This window comes from Haliotis cracherodii, unplaced genomic scaffold, assembly GCF_022045235.1.
Source record: "Haliotis cracherodii isolate W230 unplaced genomic scaffold, xgHalCrac1.p SCAF_8, whole genome shotgun sequence".
Taxonomy (NCBI): Eukaryota; Metazoa; Mollusca; class Gastropoda; order Lepetellida; family Haliotidae; genus Haliotis; species Haliotis cracherodii.
In genome coordinates this window covers 60291272-60317820 of record NW_027266341.1, presented here as the reverse complement: position 1 = coordinate 60317820, position 26549 = coordinate 60291272, and the positions used below count along the sequence as shown (strand labels likewise).

Below are 26549 nucleotides of genomic sequence, written 5' to 3'. Positions count from 1 at the left end.
AGAACACCACAAACTGTTACTCATATGTTTATTTACAGCACTAACAATTCAAATGACATGAGTCATTTCAACAGAATTAAATCAATATCAGCACTAAAACACGCATATCAAGTATGTAATGTATTGATTTGATATATTTATCTCATACATGTTTGCTACCTCGGTCTAAGAAAATGTATCTTCTACGTAAATGGAAGTAACATTGACGTCGCGATCGATGAAACTATAATCTTCGTAGATGATGCTTGGCTGACTTTTATATGCAAATTAGAGTAGGCTGGTGGCAATGTATCCTACAAAATAAAATAATATGTCTTTATGTGGTTTAAAAGACATCGGTGACGAATACCAATATTTGTGTTTTTGTGTTCTACATCTAAAAAAACAAGACGTAGATTGCTGACTCATGTCTTCATTAACAAAAGTTCTGTTCTGTTAGAGCGCCTCACTTCTAATAGACGTATTTATCATATATAATGGCTGCATTATTTAGTAACTATACTATTTAAATTCGTGTTTGGTTTGTTGTGAATGAGAATACCTGGCAAATGATTCTCATGTAACAGTTCTCTTAACTGACCAAACAACAATGGGATTATCCTCTTCTCCATCTACTGGGATAGAATATGCTCAGCTTCTTTTGTAACGCAAAGGTAGTAAAGATGTCATCTGCTTCAGTGTAACAAGTAATCGTTTTGTCTGTTTGCAAATACGGAAGATGTACAGCTATATGCATTTACCAAGGGTACAAATCTACGTTTGTACATAACTTCATAAAACGTTGATGCATGAACATTTCCGTTGGAATTAAACTAACTGAACAGAATAAGCTGTGGATAAAATGATGTTCATGAAATCCCCCTCATATAATTACTTCACATTTGTTGTGTGTTCATGTAGTCTATGACACAGTATCATAAACGATCATATAGTTCATATAATTTAAGTATCTTAACAGACAACTTGCAATTGTGAAATAAGGTACGGCGATACTAATGGCAAATCTTCCCCGATCCGTCTTGTCCATGTGGAGACCCATTTGAAGATACTAAACTTTTTATGCTCGAATGTATATTATTTCCAATTTTTAGAACTCATGCTTACTTTAATCATGGTTTTACAATTGGTGACATTCTTTATTGTATATATGACACATTTAGGATTTCCTATGTTAGTTAACTTATATTTATAAACACCAGGAGATTTGTGATTAAATACGTCTTCATTACATTTATATTATTTTTGATACTAATATCTAAATTATTTTGATACTAATATAGCAACAAAATCATTCTGGTTTCGATATGAAAAGAATAATACCTTATATTACCATACGATAATACAATAACACGTTGTCATAGATCCATATCTGACTCCAAGACACGTATTATTGATATATCATGTTATTTTATTATGGGCTTCGAATTTCCCCCACGCCACTGCTTTGAGGCCATACAAACTAAGAACTACAATTTTGAAAATACCGGTCATGGTTTGTTTCATCCGAGTCTGTAATCTATCCCAGTAAGCAGATGGGCCTTGTGATAACATAGTCTCAATTTAAGTAATGATAATTTCATTATTGGACAGAGACAAGAGAACTATTTAAAAGATTTTTTACGGGTGAACGACCTGTGCTCACTTAATATATGGATATAGTTAAAATTGCAATCGGGATCTGCCAATGGTGCTGTGCTATTTTCAAATTTTGGTGTGTATGTGCACGCGTGTATGTGTGTTTGTTTGTGTGTGTGAGTTTACAAGAACCTTGTAAGTTTTAAAAAGGAACGTGAGATTGAATAACTCTAAAAAAACACTGGGATATAATAATGATCTGTTGAGTTCATGCTGTGATACAAATCCACTGTAACAACTTACATGAACACCGATAGCACAGATGCTGACATGGATTGTTCTTTCAAATAGCTTCATTTGAACTTTATGCACACATATAACTTGACGATTTTTCATAAGTTGACATGTATCATGGTGACATGCAGTTCATACCGAAATAATCTTCCAAATATGATTTTGTTTCTTAAATGCGTGTTACACGAATATGTAGTGGTAGAACCATCTGCACACAAGTTGCACGTCAAGGTCTTTGCAACGGGTGTTATTCTTTAACCAATGACTGTCTCCTTGTGTATGGTCTTCATTGTTAACACATGAGATCTATCTATTGTGCCCCGATTACCTGAAGCTTGTAAATTATAGTGACATAGTCGTACTACTTCATAGGACAAACATATTTAAACAGAATGTTAACAGCAAAATGAGATAAAATGGCGCTCCAATTATTCTGGTCAGACTGATCATGAGGTCAGTAAGTCCACAGCAAGGCTATTCCTTCCACCACATGTCTCTCATTGCCTTGACGGTTACATAACTTCCTGACCTCCATGTGTTGATGTTTGTCTCTGAGCGGGACAGAGGCTGCTGTTACCATATGGCCACAATCAGTGAATCATAGTCATTATAGTACAACGAGAAACAAAGGATCAGCAAGCTTTCATTATGTCAGCCATATGTTTCATCAGTTTTCCCCACAACTTGGAGTACATAACACAACCCTGATAAACCAAGTTATTTTACAGTAACCGTCTAGTGGAACCAGAATGTTCCTTCAATTTGAATTGACAATGTGAAAACAAAAACTGTTTGAGCATAAACGCGATTATTAAAACCAAGAATGTGCCTGCCTAATTGACATAAATGACGACATGAACATGACATAAAAGGCATAACGAGTATCCATGACCATTGGGACTTTTGAACACCTGTCTGTAATAACCTATTCAGTTTGTCCTATTTATTGATAATGACGAATTTCACATCAACAATATGTTGAATCGGTTTAAAACTCCTTATTATATTATACTCAGATTAGACGTATCCTTGCAGATATAAGTCAACCATTACCACAGGATGGAATCCATCAAATTATCAATACAATCAGCGGGCATATGAACATATGAATGGTGAAATTGCTATTTCAACACATTTAGATTGGCGTCTGCATGGAGTTAATCATGGTCTTGGTATCCCATACAGTGGCACACGCTCTGTTCAAGAAGTCAGCAACAGTTTATTGAAAGGTGGTTGGCTCCGATAGGACATTGCTCTTTCGAGTAACGAGTGGAGAGATGATCATATGAACTTTGAGGGTGGAGTTGTATTCGCTGTTCAACAGGTTGAGCAACCACAAGATGCTGAAAATGCTTGGAATTCATTTTAAATAAATCAAAAGTTATTACTCACCCCGGTATTGAAAGACTTAATGACTCAGTCAGAACTTATGTACGGGCTGTTGTTGGGGCTCAGGCGCAAACACGTACAAACATCATTGGTGGATTCGCAGCATTTGTTGCACAAAAGCAGTTTGCTGAAACGTAGAGGATGCTATTTCTTCACCTGTTGATCCACCTTCGGCCAACAATCCATATCAAGATGCTCTACAGTATGCTGGTGGTAAAGTAGACTAAGTTTTTGGGACAGGTCTGTATATGACACCGAGTAACGTGGAACTTAAGATTGTTCAAGTGGTAGGTTATAATAAAACATTGTAATTACTACTAGTAAACAAACACTAGGTATCAATTCAGATATTAACACTGTCTTAATCACTCACCCAAGCACGGGTGAGACAGGAATAGTCAAACCACAGCCATCTGCTGTAATTCAGCCAAACACAGAAGTAACATCTCAACCACGTTCAGTAATTGAACCAACACCACATATTGTTACTCAAAATCAACAACATATCGATCAGAAAACAACACTTAGAGCAGATGGAATTGCGGCAGGTTTATTCATGATTTGGATAAATAGTTTTGACTAAGCTAAGTAGCAGTCTCAGTGAATAAAGTCTAGAGCCAGGATACAATACTTCTTAATGTACCATGAAGTGCAGATGCAGCTTTCCCTGCAAGATTTCCTAGAGCTTCTCCTAATGACTTTAAATTCTATTTATCCACTCTTTTATACCACCCTTATCATTATTAAAAGGTAGCAACAACAAATGAATAATAATTATATGTCCAGAGGAAAGTGAAAAGTGTAAAATCGAGAAATAGAGAAATATATTTTCTCATGACATGAAAGAATAGTGCAAATATGTAGCCATGCTGCGTTCAAGACACAGTTCTTCTATAAATAGTAAACTTTTATACCAGATGACAAACTTACTTATCCTGTCACACTAATCCTTGTTTACCATGAACGCATGTCTAAACAAACATCCTTTTTTATATACTTAAGTAGAAGTATCACGATGGACAGTGCATACAACTGTTTAGCAAACAATATCAAGCAATATTTTAGATTCAGAATCAACATACCATGACATAACAGAAACATATATATTAAATTGTTTATATTCACATTTGCCGCTATTCACGATAAAAAAATTTTACCATCACTGTTTAAAACTACTCTGAACTACTTGTATGTATAGATCTTATTTGTAAACAGTAGGCGGACGTATTATATATCTAACTGTTACAAAAGTCTGCTGAAATCTTCTATTTCTTTATTATGTAAAATTCTGTCAACATGAATAAATGTCAATTATTTCATAACACTCCAAATTTAGTTGTCATAATGAACATAGTTTTTAAGTATGTTTGTCACATGCAATAATACTGTCCGGTAGTATTAGTAATATTTTCAATATCAACCACATATTGTGAGAATCCAATAAGAAGAAACTGAGTGAAGCAGTGGTACAAACTATCCATATAAACAAAATTGTATATTTTTGGATATACCATATATACAAAACTGTATATTTTTGGATATACCATGTAAACAAATTGTATATTTTGTATATATTGGAATTTTCCCCTGCGCTAGGAGTTTGACGTTGTAAAGTCTCAGTAAAGGTTTCAAAAGTTTTATGTCATGAATAAAAGCGATAAAACTATTTCCATATTCCATTGTACGATTCCGACTATATCATGAGGATACGTTTATGAATCACTCCTTCTTGTCCAAACGTCTACCCCCAAATTTTATGTAGTTGTTATCAATAAGGAAGTCCAGCATTTCAAATAATGTTCTCTCAGTAAACTTCCGATGGCATTTGCTTTCATTTTGGATAAATTTACCTAAACCTCTGAAGATAGATATGTGATGATATCTATGGTCACTACGTTTTGTAACAAAAACACCATGGATTAAGGAATGAAGATTTTCCTAAGGTTTGTCGACCATGGACAAAACTGTAAAATACCTAAGATCAGACTTTCTTTGTCCTTTCAGCATTGTATCACACATTGAGAATAAATATCAACATTGTCTCGAATGTCCATTTCCACATGTACGACTTCCTACCACTGTACATCTACAACCTACGAGAAGCTAATAATGCTGTACAGCATTAGTTTATCTCTAATTGTGCCAGCTATGTGTGTATATCTTGCTTTAAATTGAAAACGTGAACGCCAGGGAATAATCAGCCTCAAACATCTGCTGAAACTCCATCAGGCACAAAAGACACACGGATCACTTAAAGTGGTGACACCAGAGTTCGGGGGGAACATGTTCTGCTCGAAACGAAATACCTTTTGGATAGATGTGGTACAATTTGACGTCTCACCACACACGTACAGTAACAGCAAGTATGTTGTCACACAATGCACAACATGATATTCTACCATGCTGTTAAGCATAATAGGTTCTAGTGATACATACCTATTATGCGCTGAACCTATCTTTTGCATAAACTGGCGGGGTTTCTTTGGTGGCGAAGTTTCATCATTCCTGAAACCAAAAAGTTCAAAATTAGTTTTTACATTGTTTTATTCACTGATGTTCAACCACTACTAAATACACATGAATAACGTGTCATCAATAATCCAATTGTTCTTACATAATACTTTGCAGGCTTGTCCTACCAGCTAAATTATAATTACGCCTGCTGTATAATAGCAACATTTATACCAACAGTTTAAATACAGCATCAACAAGGGGATACATACCACAATACGGCATCTCAAACTGAGTCGTAATCACAGTAATCACCAGCTAAATCCATCGTCTTTGATAATGCATAGAAAACAATTATATAATAATCTTATAATCTCATGTGTATTTTATTATTAACAATTATTAAACAGCTTTTGAATATCACCCCAGATGCCCTGCCAAGGCCTTTGTTGGAAGCTTTACCACTGTCGCTGCTTGGTGCATATATATTATTTTTTTTGTATTAAACTGTATTTTTGTATTTGATACTGACCACTGTCATGATGTTATATACTGCCATTGAATATGGTACCACCACTCTATTGTGTACTGCCATTGAATATGGTACTACCACTGTATTGTGTACTGCCATTGAATATGGTACCACCACTCTATTGTGTACTGCCATTGAATATGATACCACCACTCTATTGTGTACTGCCATTGAATATGCTACTACCACTCTATTGTGTACTGCCATAGAAATTGCTGTTCGGTAATTATTGTTGATTTGTAAACTTAGTGAATTGTGCAATACATTTGTTGATTGTGTATTCCATTTGTTGGTTGGTTGTTGGTTTCACACTAAGCTCTTTTACATGCTTATTTCTTGGTTAAGGTACTGTTTCAATTAGGGAATCGACCCGTAACGCTCGTCAAATGATAATTAACTCACATTTGAAAAATACAATTGTACAAGTTATCAACGTTTCAACTGTATCATGGCGGACGTCACCTAGAAACAATCTCTGAACCTGACATCCTCCTTTTCACCCTTCACTCACGTAGAGAACACATTCACAGCAGACTAGTGAGATTACGTTACGTGAAAGTAAGATTACTCACAAGTGAGATCAAACTGCATTTACAAAAATCACAGGTGATAAAAACATCTATAAAACATAAATCACAATTCAGACAATCGAAATAAAACAAAGACTCATGTTTCATTGTCCAACTATAGTGATGCTGAAAGGGACTTGCATGTACAACAATGTGGATGTATTTCTACTGAACTGAGAGATTCCAATGTGAATTTATCCCATTTTAAAATGAATAAGATGCATGTTCATGTCATATAAACAGAAATCTTTTCTGAATCACATATTCAAGACCAACATGTTATTTACGACCGCAGGACATGTTAACCTATTGTTGAAGCGATCAGCAGAGCAGTAGATTCACCCCTTCCAAGAACTGTACAAGTAAACAGAAACTAGGTCACGTAAGGACATGTTTATCAACCTATGAGGCGATCATCAGAAAGAGCTCTACCCTTTCCAAGAACTGTAAGCAAAGGTAACAAAAGCTAGGTCACGCTAGGTCATATATCAAGGGAAGCTTGTCAACTTGCATGAATCTGCCACTCGGTGATTGCAGGGTATATGCATTGCGCCAGTTGACTTGTCATATATCATTGACGAAAGGACGAGCACCCGAGCGAACACTCACACGGTTAATAATCTGATTTAATACTACACCTCGAGATGACTACTCCTGTTGACATGGGGGCGATCGGGTAGCCAAGTGGTTAAAGCTCGCTCGTCACGCCGAAGACCCAGTTTAAATACCCCAATGTGTGAAGCCCATTTCTGGTGTCCCCCGCCTTGATATTGCTTGAATATTGCTAAAAGCGGCGTAAAACCATACTCACTCACTCACTCCTGTTGACATTAATACATACAGTTACTTCCTAACACGACCATGCTACATTCAAAGGAGGCTGGACATGTAGATCTGGATGGTGCTCTTGTTTTTGCTCACTGGACTTTGGGTTACTAGTATCTTTGTTCAAAGTTATCCCGAGTGAGTGAGTTGGGATCAAGCCTGCTTTTAACAGTATTTCAGTTGCAGCACAGCGTGCCAGCTTTTTGTGGTTTGAAAGCCCGAAATAAACACGTGTCAGACGTTTACAACTTTGATGAAACCCACGAGCACGAATATTTGGCTGACAATACATAGATCATCATCACCTTGGATTCGAACCCACGTTCACAGGATCCTGACACGCCTAAGGGCCGCACACCACTGCATGGAATAGTCACCCCAATCATATATAGGCTTGAAATAACATTTAGTTTGTATAATATTAGCCATCGCAAATTTAAGAGACGTTAGCATAATATCGTCTTTTGAACTGATAATTTGCAAGATTTGATGAAGAGAATTAACAAGAGTTACCTTGAAGAATATATATAATTTGTATTGAACTCTTATTGTCATTTTTGCAAGAGATGGAAAAATTACTTACTCGTGCTTTTCCCATTCACATTAAATATATTTACCAGACCCGATGAGACATGTGCACGTGCATCATTCAAGATAATCTCACGTGTTCTATGTTCTGTTTTTTTTCTGAAAATATAGTATACACAGATTTTTCTCATTACTAACACATATGCCAAGCATATCGCTTAATAAAATATTTTTTTGGACCAAAACACAAACATTAACTCAAAATATGAAAATGTTTTAGTTTATCGCTTGCTGAAGTAAATCTCGTAATATGACCTACTTCAGGAGAACCTTGAAATATCACTCCCCGGAGTCTGCATATTGTGCATACTGTTGGCTGCAATCAGTTAGAACGTTAAGGACAATACCACACTGTCTGTAATATTCCAGTCTGTGGCATCAGAAATAACATCCACTCACATTCACAGTAATAGACCACAAGTCTTACAGAAAGTGGGAAGACTTTTATTGGGGAATATTAGTGATAACGTACAAGACAGGGAACCTTGAGTGATATATTGTGAAGCAACTAGCATGGGTGCCACCAGGAAACGCTCACAGTGGATTCTTCTTTTAACAAAGATTTCTTACGAATATATAACTGTTTTCGTCGCATTTATTGACAATGAATTTTGGGGAAATTCCATTTGTTCAGTGAAATATCATGTTTCTCTCATTGAGTGACATGATATTTCACTCGACACATGGAATATCCTATTTATAATATATTGTTTGTGTAGGTGTCTACCAGAAAATTAAATTATTTCATTACAAATGTAAAACCTTGAAACGTAAGGTCTCCCTACCTCACACACAGGGACGGTTCACTGCCCCTTGTATTTGCGGCTTACAAAGTGTTTCCCAAATCTTAACAGGAGACGGCTGTTGGAAGCGAAAGAATAGACGCTGGCCAAGTAACAAAAGTGGTGCATTGCGAAACGAACGATTGACGAGTTAAATGAGAAATTTACAGTTTATAAGGAAACATTTTCGAGAGAATAACAATCGGCAAGAAATGATATTAATTCCATAAACGACCATCTGACATTGCCTTGTCAATGTGGACCTAACGTAAAAAGAACGTCAACAGTTTGTGTACGGGCTAGTCACTTACGACAAGGGGAGATAATTTAAGGGCAGGGGACTCCTGTATGACAACATTTCCGTCAAAGTGTTCCGTAGAAGTTAAAGTATCGGCTAAATGGAACAATACAGATACTCAAAGGTCATTATAATCAAATACGTTGCAAAATAGAATATTGAGAGAAATACGATAATTATCTTTATACCTAAATACTGCAATAAAGGAACCTTGTATTTTCAGTTTTGAAATGCAGATGACAGGAAACAATCTACAAATGAATACAAAGATTTCCTGGAGCCTTTCTTCCGGTCTTAGGCGGCGTCTTCAATGGACTGGAAATCCACTCATTTATTGTGTGTTTAAGCCAAACACACTTACTTTATGATCCAAGTGTTAGTAGTATTTCTTCAAAGAAATAAATACAACTGTTTACATGTCATGTCACGTGACAATACGGACTTGAAACCAAAATATGTAAACAAGACCATGTAATCCTTCTCTACTTTTTATTTAACATAACCTGACATTCCGTTAAATATATGCTTCGAATGTTTCATAGTTATGATATATGGAATACATGTACTGGTGACTTACACATATCTGCCGTGGATAGAATTCGAGAGTGACATTTTCAGTCACGCGGCAGAGGTAGGGGATTTATCTCATTGATAAGTATACACTAGAATTCTTCACAGTCTAATCAATTTTGATACAACCTATTGAATAAAAACTGACTACAATTCTAGAAACAGTATTCAGAGCTTATAGGTGTAAGTGAGGAATTCTGGTTGAAATCGTAACAAACCTTATTTGAACACGAGCCTCCTCAAACAGGATCTTCGCGGCTTTTACTTCCTCCTTGTCATGTTTCTTGTCCGAGTAGTAGACCACTGTCTTGATGCCAGACTGGATGATGATCTTGGCGCACTCGTTACATGGAAACAAGCACATGTACATAGTGCAGTCTTCCAAGTCTGCTGTGAACTTGTTTATCACAGCATTCATCTCTGCATGGCAGACTGCAAGAAAATTAAGGGACATACACCAAGGGTATACACTCATGATTGCATATCAACTACAGGCAAACCTGATTAATTAAAACACAAAAAATATATCCACCCCTACCCGCCCAAATATGCAAATGTACTTCAGCCTTAAGTGATTTATTAACTGTTTGTTCTCTGGTGCTGAGATTTTCTGAAAGCTCCATGTATTTTAACATTTCAAGAAAAGGAGACCAATTTCAAAGCCAGATTTCAGTATGAGTGTGTGTGTGTCTGTCTCTGTGTGTGTGTGTCTGCCTGTGCTTGTTTCTGTGTGTGTGTGTCTGTTTCTGTGTGTGTGTCTGCCTGTGTCTGTTTCTGTGTGTGTGTGTGTCTGTTTCTGTGTGTCTGTGTCTGTGTGTGTCTATGTGCGTGTGTGTCTGTGCGTGTGCGTGTGCGTGTGCGTGTGCGTGTGTGTGTATGTAATTCTGTAATAGTGACATGTAGCAATTTTCATTATTATAACTTACCGTAATAACGTTTAGTTCCCAGTTGGCTGGCATCGTCTTTTTTATCCCAGGGGAGCAATATATCGCTATAGTTGTTAGGCATCCCATTGTAACCGGTTCCGACGATCCTTTTCTTAGGATTGACAATACACGCTTCGACCTACTCGCCCACAATTTATACATTAGCTGTGTTAAAGAGAGAATCTCACCCGAGTGTCTTTTGATATCAAATATATCAACACGAGTTGATAAAAGATGAAAAAAAGTTTATCCACTTTTATCAACGAGTGTTGATATATTTGATATCGAAAGACACGAGGGTGAGATTTTATTTATCATCCAACATCATTCTTCCAACTTTTTCAGTTTGTAGACAGTAACAAACAGTGTCATAAAAAGTACTGCTAACAGCTTCAGTAGCAGAGCCATTAATAATGTCTTTTTATTGTGACGTCATGGTAACCAGTAACGTCACAATGGCCTGCAAAGCATTGTGATGCAATTTCTTTGCAGCGATATCTTCAATGTAGGTATCGCTTGACCTCACCCAAGCAATATCTCCTGAGGGGGCCAGTTTTGTATGATAGGTATGTTATTACACAACAGTGTCCTTTTAACTGTTAGGGGTACTGCAGGGTAGGGTACATGTCACAAGATGGACTCGTTACAGTGGCCAGACTGTGTGTAATTGCTACCCGACGGCGAGGGTAATTGATAATACTGTTTATTTCTGTTGACATTATGCTTAAAGTTCTTCGCAAAAAACTGTCGTATTACTGCAGTGCAAACAACTTCTTTAAGACCCATCGCTTCTTTTCACTAAAAGCACGTGACATATATGGTTCCCAATTTTACCTGCGTGACGGGGTCTTTGCTTCTCATTCCAGACAGAAATGCAATGGCCATGAAGTACTCCTCCCAGTCCAGTTGGCTCTCTCTCTTGCCACTTTCACCAAACTGTCTGTTGTATGTAAAACAACAAAAATCTAACAAAGTATCTACCTTTACTGGCATTTCATCTACGTACTGCACTTGTGAGCAGTTGTATTACAGAATGGACTAGAGGATTACCAATAGGTAGTGCTTTGGGTATATAGCATGTAATGGTGGGTATACATGATGAGAGTATCCTCAAGTGCAGACAAGCATGATAAAGTAACAGTTGGCTGTTATAAAGGAATTATTAGGAATTCAACTAAATGTGTCTCTATTTTATTTAGGAAACTTCATTTTTACTGACTTTCGCAAAATTGCCACACATTATATTGACTCCAAACCGACCAGCCCTTGTTTTATCCCCTTTATGCCTAAAGCCAGGCAGGGTAACAGCAAGTAACACCTTTTGGTATGGCGCGACTGGGGATTGAACCAACGACATTCCTCTCTCCCGACAGACGCTATATCTACTAGACCACAAAGACTGAGCTGTATTGCCATGAAGACTACAAGTATTAATATCAATAATATTGTATACAGAAAACCCTGCCCCATAACGGGTTCTTAATGTAGCATTACCTATATCCGATACACACCCTCCCCCATTCAGTGTTCTAATATTTTGCATGAGAAAATATTCTATCTAATACAAACCTTCTCGATGCATACACTGCATATGCACTATCGCGTTGTAACGATTAAAACAACCGTAAATAAATCATTCATTGAAATTCTGAACTTAATGCCTTCAGATAACAGGGTCCCGTTGATACTCGGAGCGTCAGCTATTTCCACTGTAGAACGATGTGACATATCAGCTTGCGAGCGTGGGTTGTAGTTTCTATTACTTTGGATTTTTTTGGTTCCATATAAGGAGGCAATTCTCGGAACATATCAGGACTTAGTCACGTTTGTGGCGGTAGGACTAATTATTAAGTAATGGTTATGGAAACGTCAATGTATCACCAGTTAAGCTTAGACATTTAAAGTTGGAAGTACTAACAACTTGTACTGACATTGTCTGAGATTTCAGTGTCAAATTTAATTTAGTCCCACCACATCAACAGGCAACATGGGTTTCAAATATGAAAACAATACTTTAAACGAATCAGTTGTGCATGATGAATGATCAAACCTGCCTGGGCGGACAGATGCTCACACATGTCACTTATTTCAGTTTCATAGCTGCATACAGTGGATGACTACCAAGTAGCTGTCAATGCAATACATGGGCAGATGTGTTCAGTTGTGTCAATGCAGTGACGTTTGAGGCGAGCGGTGAAGCCATTTGTGTACTAAACATCCTGTTGCCAAGATAACATGCACGTTACTAATGATATGTCCAATACACCCTACCAACATATATTGTTACTTTATATTTACACTTGTTATGGTTTAATATATATTTTAGTATAGTTTAAGGACATGAATGTGATGTAACACTTATATGAATTAAACGACATCAAGAGGATAATCACCGATGTTTAGAGTCTTCATCATTCAATCTTTATAGATATGGACACATATTAACGAAAGGGTGGCTTTGCTCACACTGTACATGCAACAAGTGCTATCATATAAAAGTGTCTCTCTAGTGCAGTTCCTAGTCCGACTGATGTCTGTTATCAGCCTTGCTCTGACAGACCAGATACTCCTGCTATTCTGATAATGCTTGTCCGTAATATGCACTGGTAAAACATACCTACTATACATACCCCTTTTCTATTGATGGACAGGGTTTCTATGGTGATGGAGGTTGATCTTTGTTGAAACCAATACGTTTTACTAAACATATCAATAGTTCATGCAGTATTTCATTCACTGATGTTCCTATAATACAAGATACCCATACAAGACGACACTGCTATTTCCACTCAAGAACGAGGTTTCAGGTTACAATTCACTTTGCAAGTTTATTTATCTTTCTTTAAGTTTTGTGTTTCCTGGAATATATCACGCTCATTCCCATTTTGTGCAGAGGGGATTAAGGGATTTATGGTCGTGGAAACGTCACTGTATCTACAGTTAGCTTAGACATTTTATGTTTGACATTATAACAAGTTAAGCCAGAGGGTTAACTTAGACTATCACTGATTTGTATCGGAAACGTTTGAATGATCTGGTAGTGCAGTCGTGAACAAACAACTCCCGAAACAGTGCCACAAAATACGCTTTGAAGGGGACACTGGGCTGTCAAAATCAACAGATGTATCATCAAACGTATTTACATGTATACAAAGTGATACAAGTCGGACCGAACACTTCTGATCTAGATTTTCTTAAGAAAATACAGTAAAAATGCTTCACTTTGAACCCCTTGTTTTCTTTAAATACGATGTACCATGACATTATAAATGGGTATATAGGTAGATTTAATACTATTCTATGGATGTAAACATATTTGAAGATACATATGTGTGTTTAAAGTAGATTTTGACCGCCCGTGCCAAGTCGGACCGAACACTTCTAACAGGGATTTTCTTAAGAAAATACTGTAAAAGAGCTTGTCTTTAACGGCCCAGTTTTCTTTGAATGCGATATACTGCGACATTATTATTACTGCGATACATCTGTGTGTTGAAAGTAGATTTTGACCGCCCGGGCCAAGTCCGTCCCAACACAAGCCAAACACTTCTGATAGAGACTATGTCTAGGATGTAGAGGGAAAAGGGCTTCACTTTGAGCCCTTGTTTTCTTTAAAGACGATGTACTGAGACATTATAAAGTGGTATATAGGTAGATATAACACTGATCTATAGATGTAAATACATTTGAAGATACATCTGTGTGTTAAAAGTAGATTTTGACCGCCCGGGCCAAGTCGGACCCAACACAAGCCAAACACTTCTGATAGAGACTATGTTGAAAATGTAGAGGGAAAAGGGCTTCACTTTGAGCCCCTTGCTTTCTATAAATACTGCAATCTGTGACATTATAAAGTGGTGTATAGGTAGATATAACACTAATCTATAGATGTAAACACATTTGATGATACTTCTATGTGTTTAAAGTTGATTTTGACAGCCCGGGCCAAGTCGGACCCAACACAAGCCAAACCCTTTTTATAGAGACTATGTTGAGAATGTAGAGGGAAAAGGGCTTCACTTTGAGCTCTGTGTTTTCTTTAAATACAGCGAACTGAGACACTGTAAAGTTGTATATGGGTAGATATAATGATAATCTATAGATTTAAAGACATTTGATGATACATTTGTGTGTTTTAAGTGCATTTTGACAGCCCGGGCCAAGTCGGACCCAACACAAGCTAAACACTTCTGATAGAGACTATGTTGAGAATGTAGAGTGAAAAAGGCTTCACTTTGAGCTCTGTGTTTTCTTTAACTACTGAAATATGAGACAATAAAGTGGTATATAATTAGATATAATACTAGGCTTTAGATATAAAAAATGTTAGGAACTTTAGAAGTGCTTGGACAGTTATTAACACGTGTCGTGTCGGTCCTTTGACATTCGCGAATATCCACTTCCAGAAAACATCCTGTGTTGGTTTAACACGAATTAGTAAAGGTTAATTAGGGATGCCCAACACGTTAATTAATGAAAGAAGAGTAGTCAAAACACTGTCGTTTCCTGCCCAGGACATCACACCCCTACACGCTAAGGTCGGTGAGAAGCATTCTAATCAAAGAATACACACAGTCAAGACATTGACTTTTCTACGAGACTCACGGTATGTAGTCATAACCATCAGTTTATTACATTGTTGAAGGTGCATTTTTATTCAAACTCAATTAAATGAGCAAAACTATACGTTTGTGGACATTTGAGATCTGCCTAGATATGCGCGTTTCGTTTAATTATTCTGCAATCCATTTTTAGTATTACCCGTCGGCCCGGCCCGGCCCGGCCCGGCCCGACTTTTCTTGGCCCGACTTCTAGGCAATCCCCACTGCACTCTCCTACCCAGAGTTCCATGCGGCCGGCAGCCAGCTAGCATAGTACCCTTGCTAGCAGGCCAGCGCCATGTGACGATTCGTCACATCTTTCACAGTCCATTCAAGATATTGCTTATGCTTTTCATACGTTTCATGTTTGACAAGTCTACACATTTTCATAAGCAAATGTCAAAGAATGGTTAACTTTCATTGAGAAAGTATGCAAATACGTAAAAATCTACTTGTTTTTGCGTAGTTATCCTATGTTTACATTGGTTGTACGACTCAACGTGCTGTCATCGAAGTCCAACGGAGAGCTAGCGACACGGTCACTTTGATGCATAAATATATATATTGTCATACAACTCACTGTCGCAGTTGTAGTAGCATATCTATATAGTTATGCAAAACAATATGTAAAGCTCCCCCAAATACTTGCATTATACTGATTTCTGAAAAAGCGCGTTTGTTTACAGACAAGAGAAAAGTCAAGTCACGTGATATGCAAATTATCCTGTGGCAGTGGTGTTATGCTGAGTCACCACTGCGACGGAGTGTGTCCCCACTGATGGCACAACCGGATCATCCCAAGTAAGTCTAGATACCTGTCCAGATAGTTTAAACTGTCTTCATTTCACCACGCTTATCCTTTAACGTTAAATCAAATTGAAAGTTACGAAAGGGGTCGGGTGCATCACGCACGTGGGGACCCTCGATCTATTCATCGGTAGTCGTACATTGTAAATGGATATAGCTCGATTATATAGTGTCTGTAGAAGCTCTATGCATAACCTATATAGCATACAAACTGAATTTGATGCGTGTGACTTTCTTGCTTGGTTTAATAAAGTGTTTGTAAAAATCTCTCGCTCTCATGTGACAGAGGTCACGGTTATCCAATCAAAACGAATAAAACAAGGTCAACCTTGTACGACACACGTGTGACGAATTTGTATAGAATACTAAACGAGCTCCCGTGTAACACCAGTTTTATGAAATGTTTTTACCAGTGAATAGTTCTGGTATCTGACGAGCGAAAGCGTGTTTAATAATTTATTTATTACTTGCCATTTAGAATTCTGCTGTTGAGAGTGAATAGGCCGACACCTACACGATCTACATAATCCAATTGAGTTTAGCAGACTAATACTTCAAACATGTCAAAATCTTAAACGTATGAATTTAATACTATACAACGACCCGCCTTTAGAATTCAAGCGTCCGTTACACACAGTTATTGTAGCGCTAAGGTTATCGCACCTCACATTCTCAAAGTTTACAATCACGTCACAATACCTGATGACGTAAGTTGTGGAATTTTGTTGCAGGATCCCTCGGCGAAACAATGCCATGTGACGTCAGCCTAGCAACAAGGTTGCTGGGGTCATCGACTGTGCATAAGCTCCTCTCAGTGATCTATCATCCCCACACGCAATGTCGTTGAATAAGCCAAGGGATGTTGAGAGCTTTCAATATTTGTTCGTGAAACGTGTTCTGAGAGTACATAAGCACGCGTTTTGGTATTACACAAACATCCTGGCAATAATGCATTAAAGTTAAATGTTCAGTTGCAATAACCCATTCAATCATCATTGTTACATTTATCAACATTGCAGGTTGCCATGGAGTTTTAGAATTCCCTGAATGTGAATTGCTGAACTTTTATGAAAGTTCACAAAATGTCTTATTTAAGGACACCTCGTGATCCTGCTGTACACAGAAGAGCAATAAATTACCTTCAAGACAAAAATGTAAGACTGATATATCATATGGACTTGATTACTAGTATATACTAAAATATACCATGACACAGTTATTAGTTAGTTGTGGTGGTGTGAGATGTCAGTGTATCTCAAACACCAGTGGTATAAACACCACTCTTATGTAACACATGAATTATTATAGCAATCGACGTTTACCTGGTGTTTTCTGTTGGGTTTTGTGAAGCCATGGTAGTACTTCTTGTTCAGTAGGTGTGCAGACCTGGCGTATGATCACCAACCCAGACTGTAGCTGTAGCAGCCAAACAGATGAATAAAAAACACATATCTACATCGGACAAACATTTTTTAGATTTTCAATGAGGAAGGTGGTACATGTTGGTTCCCAACAAGCCCAAACATCTGGCAGATCAGCTCATTCTCTGCTAAGTATTATATTTTTTTAAAGAAGTAGAAAAATGCTTATTACCAACACAACTTCTCCCCCTCGTAATGGTACATTAGGATGGTACAGTTCATTAAATGTTCATGTTTTGAGATGAGTGAGTGAGTGAGTTAAGATTTAACGTCACATCGGCAGTATTTCAGCCATATCGTGACGAGAAGTACATTAATAATACACATAATTATACGAAATAAAAACCTGTCGACGAAGGACAGTAAAATAACTAGATTTATCACAGATCATGTCTAAAACTAGTAGTTAGCAATAAAAATATAACAACATACGAAACAATACAAGATAAAAATGAGCTATAGATCGCCAGCCACTGAAGAGAGATCACCATGCTAGGGTCCATGGGGACTTACAGTACTTTTGCTACCTGCATGGACCCTAGCCGGATTTACATCATCCCTTCAGCTGTTGGCGATTATTGACAAATTTAGCAAACATTAAAATAACACATATGCTACGATTAAAACCGTGGTACAAATAAATATACTTTGAAAGACGTGGTAAATACCCTCTTAGGGGGACAATAATTTTACACTACTTCAACCCCCTTCGAGGATATAGCCACTAACGATCTCAGTTATTAATTTTATTCGACCAATTTGTTTTGAGATGAAATCGTGGCAGTTGTCCTGCTTCTTGTCTGTTTAGTGTGTCTGGTTTTATTGATACTGGACACTGGTTAACACTGTTTCAATGAAGCGTTAGCTGGTACACCTTAAAAGTAGTAGATGAGCGATGTGATACACATATAAACGTAAAATACCCAATTCATATTTATATTTATACTGATATCAATGACTTGACAATGATAATAAATCTGATGTGATGAAAGCATTATATTTATACAGAGCATATGTTGTGAATGTTCCTCTTTATTGTAAGGAAAGGTAGTTTTGCTGAAATTGCAAACAATTCGCCCAGATGTTGCCTTATCCCCCAACCCCTCCCCCCACAACCTTGTTCCTTCTGGCCTGTGGAACGTGACCAAAGATAAGGTCTGTGATAGTAGACAAGTTGCTCGTTACACCTGAACCTTCATTTATATAAATAATGGTTCCAACCCCAAGTACAATCGTCTATATAGTAGTACCACTTGCTGATGCTATATTGTGACCAATCAAATCCAAGTATGACGAACTTCTACATTCTCCATAAAATGTTTCAGCGTTTTGTTCTTACATGTTTTTGTGCCCCTATTGCTTCTGCTCCTGTTTAAAATGAAGCGTTTCTGTTTTCCACTCTTTACCTGTTGCGCCAAACGGAATCTTTTTCGGCAGATAATCGATTGTTCTCGTTGACGTTCAGTATCTAACCTTTATGTCGCCACCACCGCCACTTGCGAAATGGTGGAAGAAAACCTCTGAATCATTTTATTACATTTTCTTCACCATGCTTGTGGTTTTAACTCAGAGGTACATCCATGGCACGACCCAGAATAAATAGAAGGCGTCATGGCAAATGATAAATGCAAAATTCTTTGGAATAGGCCCGTATACAGCCTCAGACCTGTCCAAGCCAACAAACCTGATCTTGTGCTTTTTGATAAATCCAATGAAATCATTCAAATCATTTCTGTCCCTTTTTTACACTGATATGATTGACAAGATTCAGGAACAACATGGCAAACATGCAGACCTCGCTTTCGAAATGTCACGCTTGCACGATAAACGATAAAGACAAGATTATGTAGGGGGAGACTTTTAACTGAAGAGACAAGAGATTGACAATCGCGTGTCAACTCTAAAGCGGCACAAGTTCAAATAACACTACATGTATTACATTTATGATCATTATTTAGTTGCTTGAACAAATCTTTCTTGACCTTGACGAGACTCACCATGAGCGGGCGCTACTGATAATACAGTACATGCATACCCTTTCGGCGACCACATGTTGCCATCACTGAGTTCTAGTAATCCATTCATATATTCCTTCATAACTATTTTGCTTTCTACAGCCAATGGAATACACGTTTCGTCAGATAGTCTAGGCTGAAAAGTACGTCACTGATCGTCATGGTAAATATGTCAGACATAATAAAGAGCATTGTTTCGAATTCTTGTACGTATGTAACATAACATTTTACCACTGTTGGTCCAGATAACATCTAAATCAAGTAAGTCAGACTTTACCATCTACTGTACATACACAACTGTGCCATGTAAATAATGATTCTACTTACCGAAAATATGTTTGTCCCTTGTATGTATCGTATTTTGAGGCGCTTTTTCAACAACGCCCCTTATGATATTAACTTTCCTTCTTAATATCCTATATCATGGAGTAGCATAGCCATTAAAGACTGAAATCAATATGTGAAAAAGTTCTGCCATATTGTAAAATACTAAATATCTGTCTAGACTGAACTCATTTAAAGACTGCCGCCTTGTTTTATTTCATGACAACAAATAATCCACGATTAGCAAATTGTCTTCGTACCCTCGGGATGACTCTTATTTAGGAAATAAACCTACTGTGTTTTGAAATTTGATGTAGTCCCATTGTATAATTTTGAACTGAGCGCTTTAGCGCGAGGTTCCAAATTATAATAAAGAGGTTTCTATTCTACAGTGGGACTACATCAAATTTCAAAACACAGTAGGTTTATCTGCATTCTACCATGACGGCAGCAACGCTTTGAAAACGGCGCTCTCTTGCAACGCGTAATAACACAGGTGCACAGGTCTGCGATCTTAGAACATTCCGAAAAGTGGTCACAGGTAGTTATATATGCAACAAATATTACTAAAGTTCAAGATTAAAAAACACCAAAGTCATGAGTAGTTCATAATAAGTGTTCAAAACACATAGTTTTTCAAAGGAAGTTGACAAATAACACTCCTAACTTAACAAAGAGAGATGTTTTACTTTCTTTCAAACTGTTGCACACTATTGAACACTGTGGACTGGCTGTCGTTTCTCGGAAATTTGTGAGAGAGGTCATTTCTTGGAAATCGAACATGCCATCATTTCTATTGTAGGGGTGACAGGTAAAAGAAAAAGGTTTTAAAATGCTAAACGAATATATTTCTACAGCAAACTTGATGAATTAACATTCTAATATACATTTAACATGCCTAAGAGTTATTAGTTATATAGCAATTACCCCCACTAAACAATAATAACATCAAAGTAAATGCCTCTCCACCCCGAACTTGGATGTGGCAGAACTTGACCTAAATCATGGTTACTCACACCTCACAGCTGTAAATGGCTGACAATCATGTGTTTACATTAACTTGATCCAGTTAAAAGAAGCAAGATGACAACCCCGATCTATGATGTGGTTCAACATTTACCTGTAGATTTACTGGGATTGATCGAGCCTGCTGGTACATCCATATGATTACCAATGGAACTGAGTATGACTGAACAGCCGCTGTTTAGGCTGCAGACGAGCCGGATATTTTGAAACGAGGAATCTGCATGGTGTGACCTGTCAATTTCAAGATTTCACGGATCCAAAGCCAAATAGTGACAGAACTTAGACATTTCTGGTCCAGAAATAGTAGGTCGTGTATAATTTTCATAATTGTGTGTGTTCTGAAATGAATTTCATCAAGTTTGATAAGCTGTCACTTCAGTTGGGACATTGTTTTCGTCGACTTTCGAAAGGGAGTGTTTTCTGATGCACTTTCAAATCCCCTCCTGCCAAATTCTAACGGTGGTGGTTGACGGAGATGGTAATGGATATCGATCAGAAAAAGGTTTGTAAACACCATGTTGTCATGAATAAAATGTCTTCAACCACATTTTATTATGTTATATTTCACTTTCATTGTCGGTTGTTTCAATAATGAAATTACCTGTTCGTGGGTTTCAGAAAAAGTTACCAAAAAAATGAAGAATTATTATTTTCTCAACAAAATTTATTAGATACCACTCTTTCACTTGTTTTGAATGTGTGAATCTTTGAATTATACCTCGATCCCCACCCTGAAACGAGAACCGTCCTAACGTGTCCCGGTTGTCACTGTATCTGCACTACACTCTCAGTTATGGCTGCCAAAGAAATTAACAGTAACAGTGCTGTTAAAGAATTGCAGGAAACCAGAAGACAACCCAGTACTGATGCACAGTGTGATGCTGTTCAACATTAACACGTTAACTAACTATCCCTGCTGATGGGATGTTGTTTTTTCAAACAATTTTTATAATGTTATATTTTACTTTCATTGTCGGTTGTTTCAATGAGGAAATAGCTTAAATTGTTCCGATTCTGGTCACCATAGAACATTTCTCTAACAGTTTCATAAACATTTCATTTGTATGCAAAAGATATGCCTTCGTTAAATCTTTTAATGTCATCATCGAAGCAGTCAGGGTTGCGGCCTAGAACGCCCCAAACATCCGATATCAAACTCCTGCATTTCCTCTATTTGACACTATACGCCGTCTATTAATTTCGCGAGAGCCCTTGACTCGGTGTGTATTAGAGACCTGTCTGGTATTAGAGACCCAGCGTGTATTAGAGGAAATATAGATATGTTTTACAGTTACTATGGGGGTGATCGATCGGCAGCCATTTTCTGTGAATCGATATGTAGGCTATCTATGTATTCGTACGCACGTTTTTTGTGTGAAAAGGCTTAATATATTTGAAAGGGGTTTCCGTAGCAAAAAGGAAACCTCTTTTTAACCAATCAGAATCAAGCATTCATCAATGTCATGGTAGAATTTGATGTTAGAATGTGTACAAAATGTTCCAATTGTCAGTCCCTAAATCACCACTTATGTCAATGTTCAATTAACCAACAACGAAAACATTTATCAGATATATAAAACAACCCGGACAATCAGAATGAAACAAAACAAGAATGGTGCATTTATATTGAGATGCTGATATATTTCTACTGAACTGAGATTAAATCTTTTGCAGCAACTGTCTTAAATACATGTACAAGTGAATTTCATTTTCAATAATCAAAAGAAATCTCTAATAAAAGCAGAGGCCATGCACGAATTTCCTACTTGACCACAAACATATGTTTATCAATCACTGTAAAATAGTGATGCCCCCCCCCCCCAAAAAAAAAACCCAAACCAAACAAAACAAAAACAACAACAACAAACAAACAAAAAACAAAAACAAAAAACAAACAAAAAAACAACAACCGTTTTGTTTGTTTATTTGTTTAACGCCGCACTCAGCAATATACCAGCTACATGATGGCGGTCTGTAATTAATCGAGTCTAACCACCCGATCCTGCGCAAAAACGTCAGCCTATGTTGCCCCACCGGTGGCACACGTCACAAACACAACCAAAGGCAACTCAGTTGTTCACCTGAAAAAACAGGATAACATGGTAAAATAGGGAATTGCATGGACATAATTTTTGTCACTAATGCGTCAAATTTGGAAATGTCCTCCCCATGTCTACTTTAAATGAATTTTCACTCTGAATCTGTATTTATTTTCATAATACTAACGCTCCAAATCGAATATGCAATTCATTTGTACAAACTTGGAATGATACACGTATGATTCATGTATTTGGCGACAACCCTTTCAGTAACGTTCGTGTGAACCATCACCCAATGCAGATCAGCCGCTTTCAAAGGCGCATCTGTTGCATGATCTGGTCTAAACTACCTTTATCTGATAACGTTGAATCTTGGTTAGTTGAAATCAACCCTCTTGTCATATAGTCTTGTGGAGTTTGATTTATCACTCTGAATATTTATGCATAGATCTAAATATGAAACAGGTGAGGCCGGTTATCTGGCGAGAATTCTCCACAGCCCAATGTTGTCTATTGTTGAAAACGTGACGTAGTTTTAGTTTCATTTTGCTTACAGTTCTTGGAAAGGGTGGAGCTGTTTCCGCTGATCGCCTCAACAATTGATCAACGTGACCTCACGTGACCTAGGTTATGTTTACTTTTCCTTACAGTTCCTGGAAAGGGTGGAGCTATTTCTGCTGATCGCCTCAACAATTGATCAACATGACCTCACGTGACCTAGGTTATGTTTACTTTTGCTTACAGTTCCTGGAAAGGGTGGAGCTATTTCTGCTGATCGCCTCAACAACTGATAAACATGACGTTACGTGACCTAGGTTTTGTTAACTTTTGCTTACAGTTCCTGGAAAGGGTGGAGCTGTTTCTGCTGAAGGCAAAGTTCACAAAGAAATAGTAGAAGTGTGTCATTATCAACGTATAGTGTTGTCGACATGCAAGGGTTGTTTGTAACAATATAAGTTGTTCACGAGTCTCGAGAGGGACATGCGTTGATGTACCCTCTATGTTAGTCTATGTTCCCCTAACCTTTGGGTGTGCGGTGAGATACATTCCTTGTCCACGGGACCCTCGGGTGATAAGGGTTGATGTACCCTCTATGTTAGTCTATGTTCCCCTACCCTTTGGTTGTGCGGTGAGATACATTCCTTGTCCACCGGTCCTTCGCTTTGCTGTACCCCCTATGTTAATTTGTGTTCCCCTTGCTTATAATTATATTATGATATGTCTTGTGCATGCATGATTTGGTCCGAATCGGTAAGAAAACCACAATTAGGTATCTATCCACTTCGTTCGTTTTTAACATTTATCGATTTTTGTCAAAATTGTGAGTGAATGAGTTAGTAGTTGGTTTGTGTTAGCTCTAACCTTGCTTTAGCACACAAACAGGACCACTTAAATCGACATTACACAATATGTCGATCGTGGGACCTGTCGCACTCTTGGCCCACCTCGCCGTCGTTTATTAAAATAAATACATTCACAAATGTATGCCAAGTATAATAATACATGTAACTTAAAGAAACAAAACTGTTTTGCCGGCTGCCAGCACAACATTAGCATTCTACCGATCTGTAGTCACAGCTTATAGCCGCCATAGCTAGTAGCTAATATATACTACAGACAAATAATGAGGGAACTGATGACATGATAGTGAAGGTGTATAGACGATAAATGTCTATAAAATAAATGTCTGGCCTGTAGATCAATATCTGGTGTGTCCACCATGTTGGGCGATACATGCACGATGCCTTGGTGGCATACTGTTGATGAATTTGCGTACAGTTGCCCTTGGTATTGAACGCCGTTCCGCCTGAAGAGCTACCCCAAGCTGGGTGAGGTTGGTGGGTGCCGGGTACTCTGCCCGAGAGCATCCCATTGGGGTCATGTTAAGGGAGGTAACGGGCAGACCAATGTTAGTATCCCTTCTTTTCGGAGATAATCGGTGACGACCTGAGCATGATCTGGTCTTGCATTGTCCTCTTGCAGTTCAAAATTTCTGCCAATAAATCTAGCGAATGGAACAACGACAGGACGCAGAATCATATGCGATACCGCCCTACACCATGATACTACTGCGCCCATACCGATCAGGGTCAAGAATTGTTGCTCTGGCATACCGCTCACCGCTACGTCGCCAAAAACGTGTTCTGCCATCTATGAAACGGAGGCAAATCCTTGATTCGGCTGTAAACATGGTGCGCGACATTGGCGCACAGTCCGTCCCTGGTGTTGCCTGGCCTGCCCCAATCTTTGCCGCCTACGGTATGCTGCTAAGGTCACACCCTTCACAGCACGCCTCTCTTTCGGGCAGCTGTAAAGAGACGGTTTTCACCTTCATCTATTGTGCGGAATTCTCTATTGATAACAAGTGTAGATCTGAATCTATTGCGTAGTGAAATTAATGTAATGGGACTTTTTGATTTGCCAAACATTCGGGCAACCTGGGATATTGACGCCTTCCTCTATCGTACCCACAATTCCCCATTGTGTCTGTTGATTGAGATACTCCGAGGCATTTTAAGCGTGTGCTTAGGTCAGTTGCATTAGTTATTGAGAGTTCCCCTATGGACCACACTTACTGGCTTCTGTGTGCATCGCGTCTTGTTGAATTTCATAGTGATAAGAGTGAGTGAGTGAGTGAGTGAGTATGGTTTTACGCCGCTTGTAGCAATATTCCAGCAATATCACGACGGGGGACATCAGAAATGGGCTTCACACATTGTACCCATCGAACCCGGGTCTTCGGCGTGACGAGTGAACGCTTTAACCACTAGGCTACCCGACCGCCCCTACAGTGATAAGACGGTGTGTTCCGATGTATTGTAAATGTGCACCTCAACGACAGCTACATTCAAATCATTACTTTCCTTATTTCTTGTTGGTAGTATAAAAGTATGTAACAGAAATATCCTGGAATATTGAAAATACAGAATTTATGGACACTTCAATCTAAATAACTTTTTCTGGTCATATTATTTACGAATAACAAGAAAAATATTGCCAATTCTAAGATTTCTAAAATGCTGCTGATTGTTGCCTCACACAGTCTTGAATGTCAGAACAGCCTACCCACTTGAAGTCAGAAAGCAGGTCACTCAAGACACCATTACAGTACCAACAGTACGACTCATCACAGACGTTTATGATAAAAGCTCTGACACCCCATCCTCCCCTGCAGGAAATGACCGGTCCCTAGACAGCTTGTGACCGATAAATAAGGGTTATACTTTGTGACAGGCCTGAGCCTAGCGCAAAGCTACGTGGCAGACTAGTTAGCAAGTTACTCATCCTCCCCAGTAGGAAATGACCGGTCCCTAGACAGCTTGTGACCGATAAATAAGGGTCATACTTTTTGACTAGCCTGAGCCTAGCGCAAAGCTACGTGGCAGACTAGTTAGCAAGTTACCTTGCCACGGTTAGGCATTTTCAATCACTGTGGCCACTAAGCACTTCTCACCCTAGAAAATTAAGTCCAACATAAGTGTTGTATCCTCTCTTACGGCAAGCCTGGTGTCCAAGC

At 38.1% G+C, this 26549-nt stretch overlaps 1 protein-coding gene across 1 annotated transcript; it reads right to left on the bottom strand.

The window, feature by feature from the left end:
• Positions 1 to 9368: 9368 nt before the first annotated feature.
• LOC139451117 (deoxycytidylate deaminase-like) lies at positions 9369 to 17611 on the bottom strand. Its single transcript, XM_071232916.1, has 5 exons — positions 17530 to 17611; positions 11634 to 11724; positions 10800 to 10938; positions 10092 to 10305; positions 9369 to 9399 (listed from the first exon to the last, which is right to left on the bottom strand). The coding sequence occupies exons 1-5, from the start codon at positions 17559 to 17561 to the stop codon at positions 9369 to 9371; spliced, it is 507 nt and encodes a 168-aa protein (XP_071089017.1). The 5' UTR covers positions 17562 to 17611.
• Positions 17612 to 26549: the final 8938 nt, after the last annotated feature.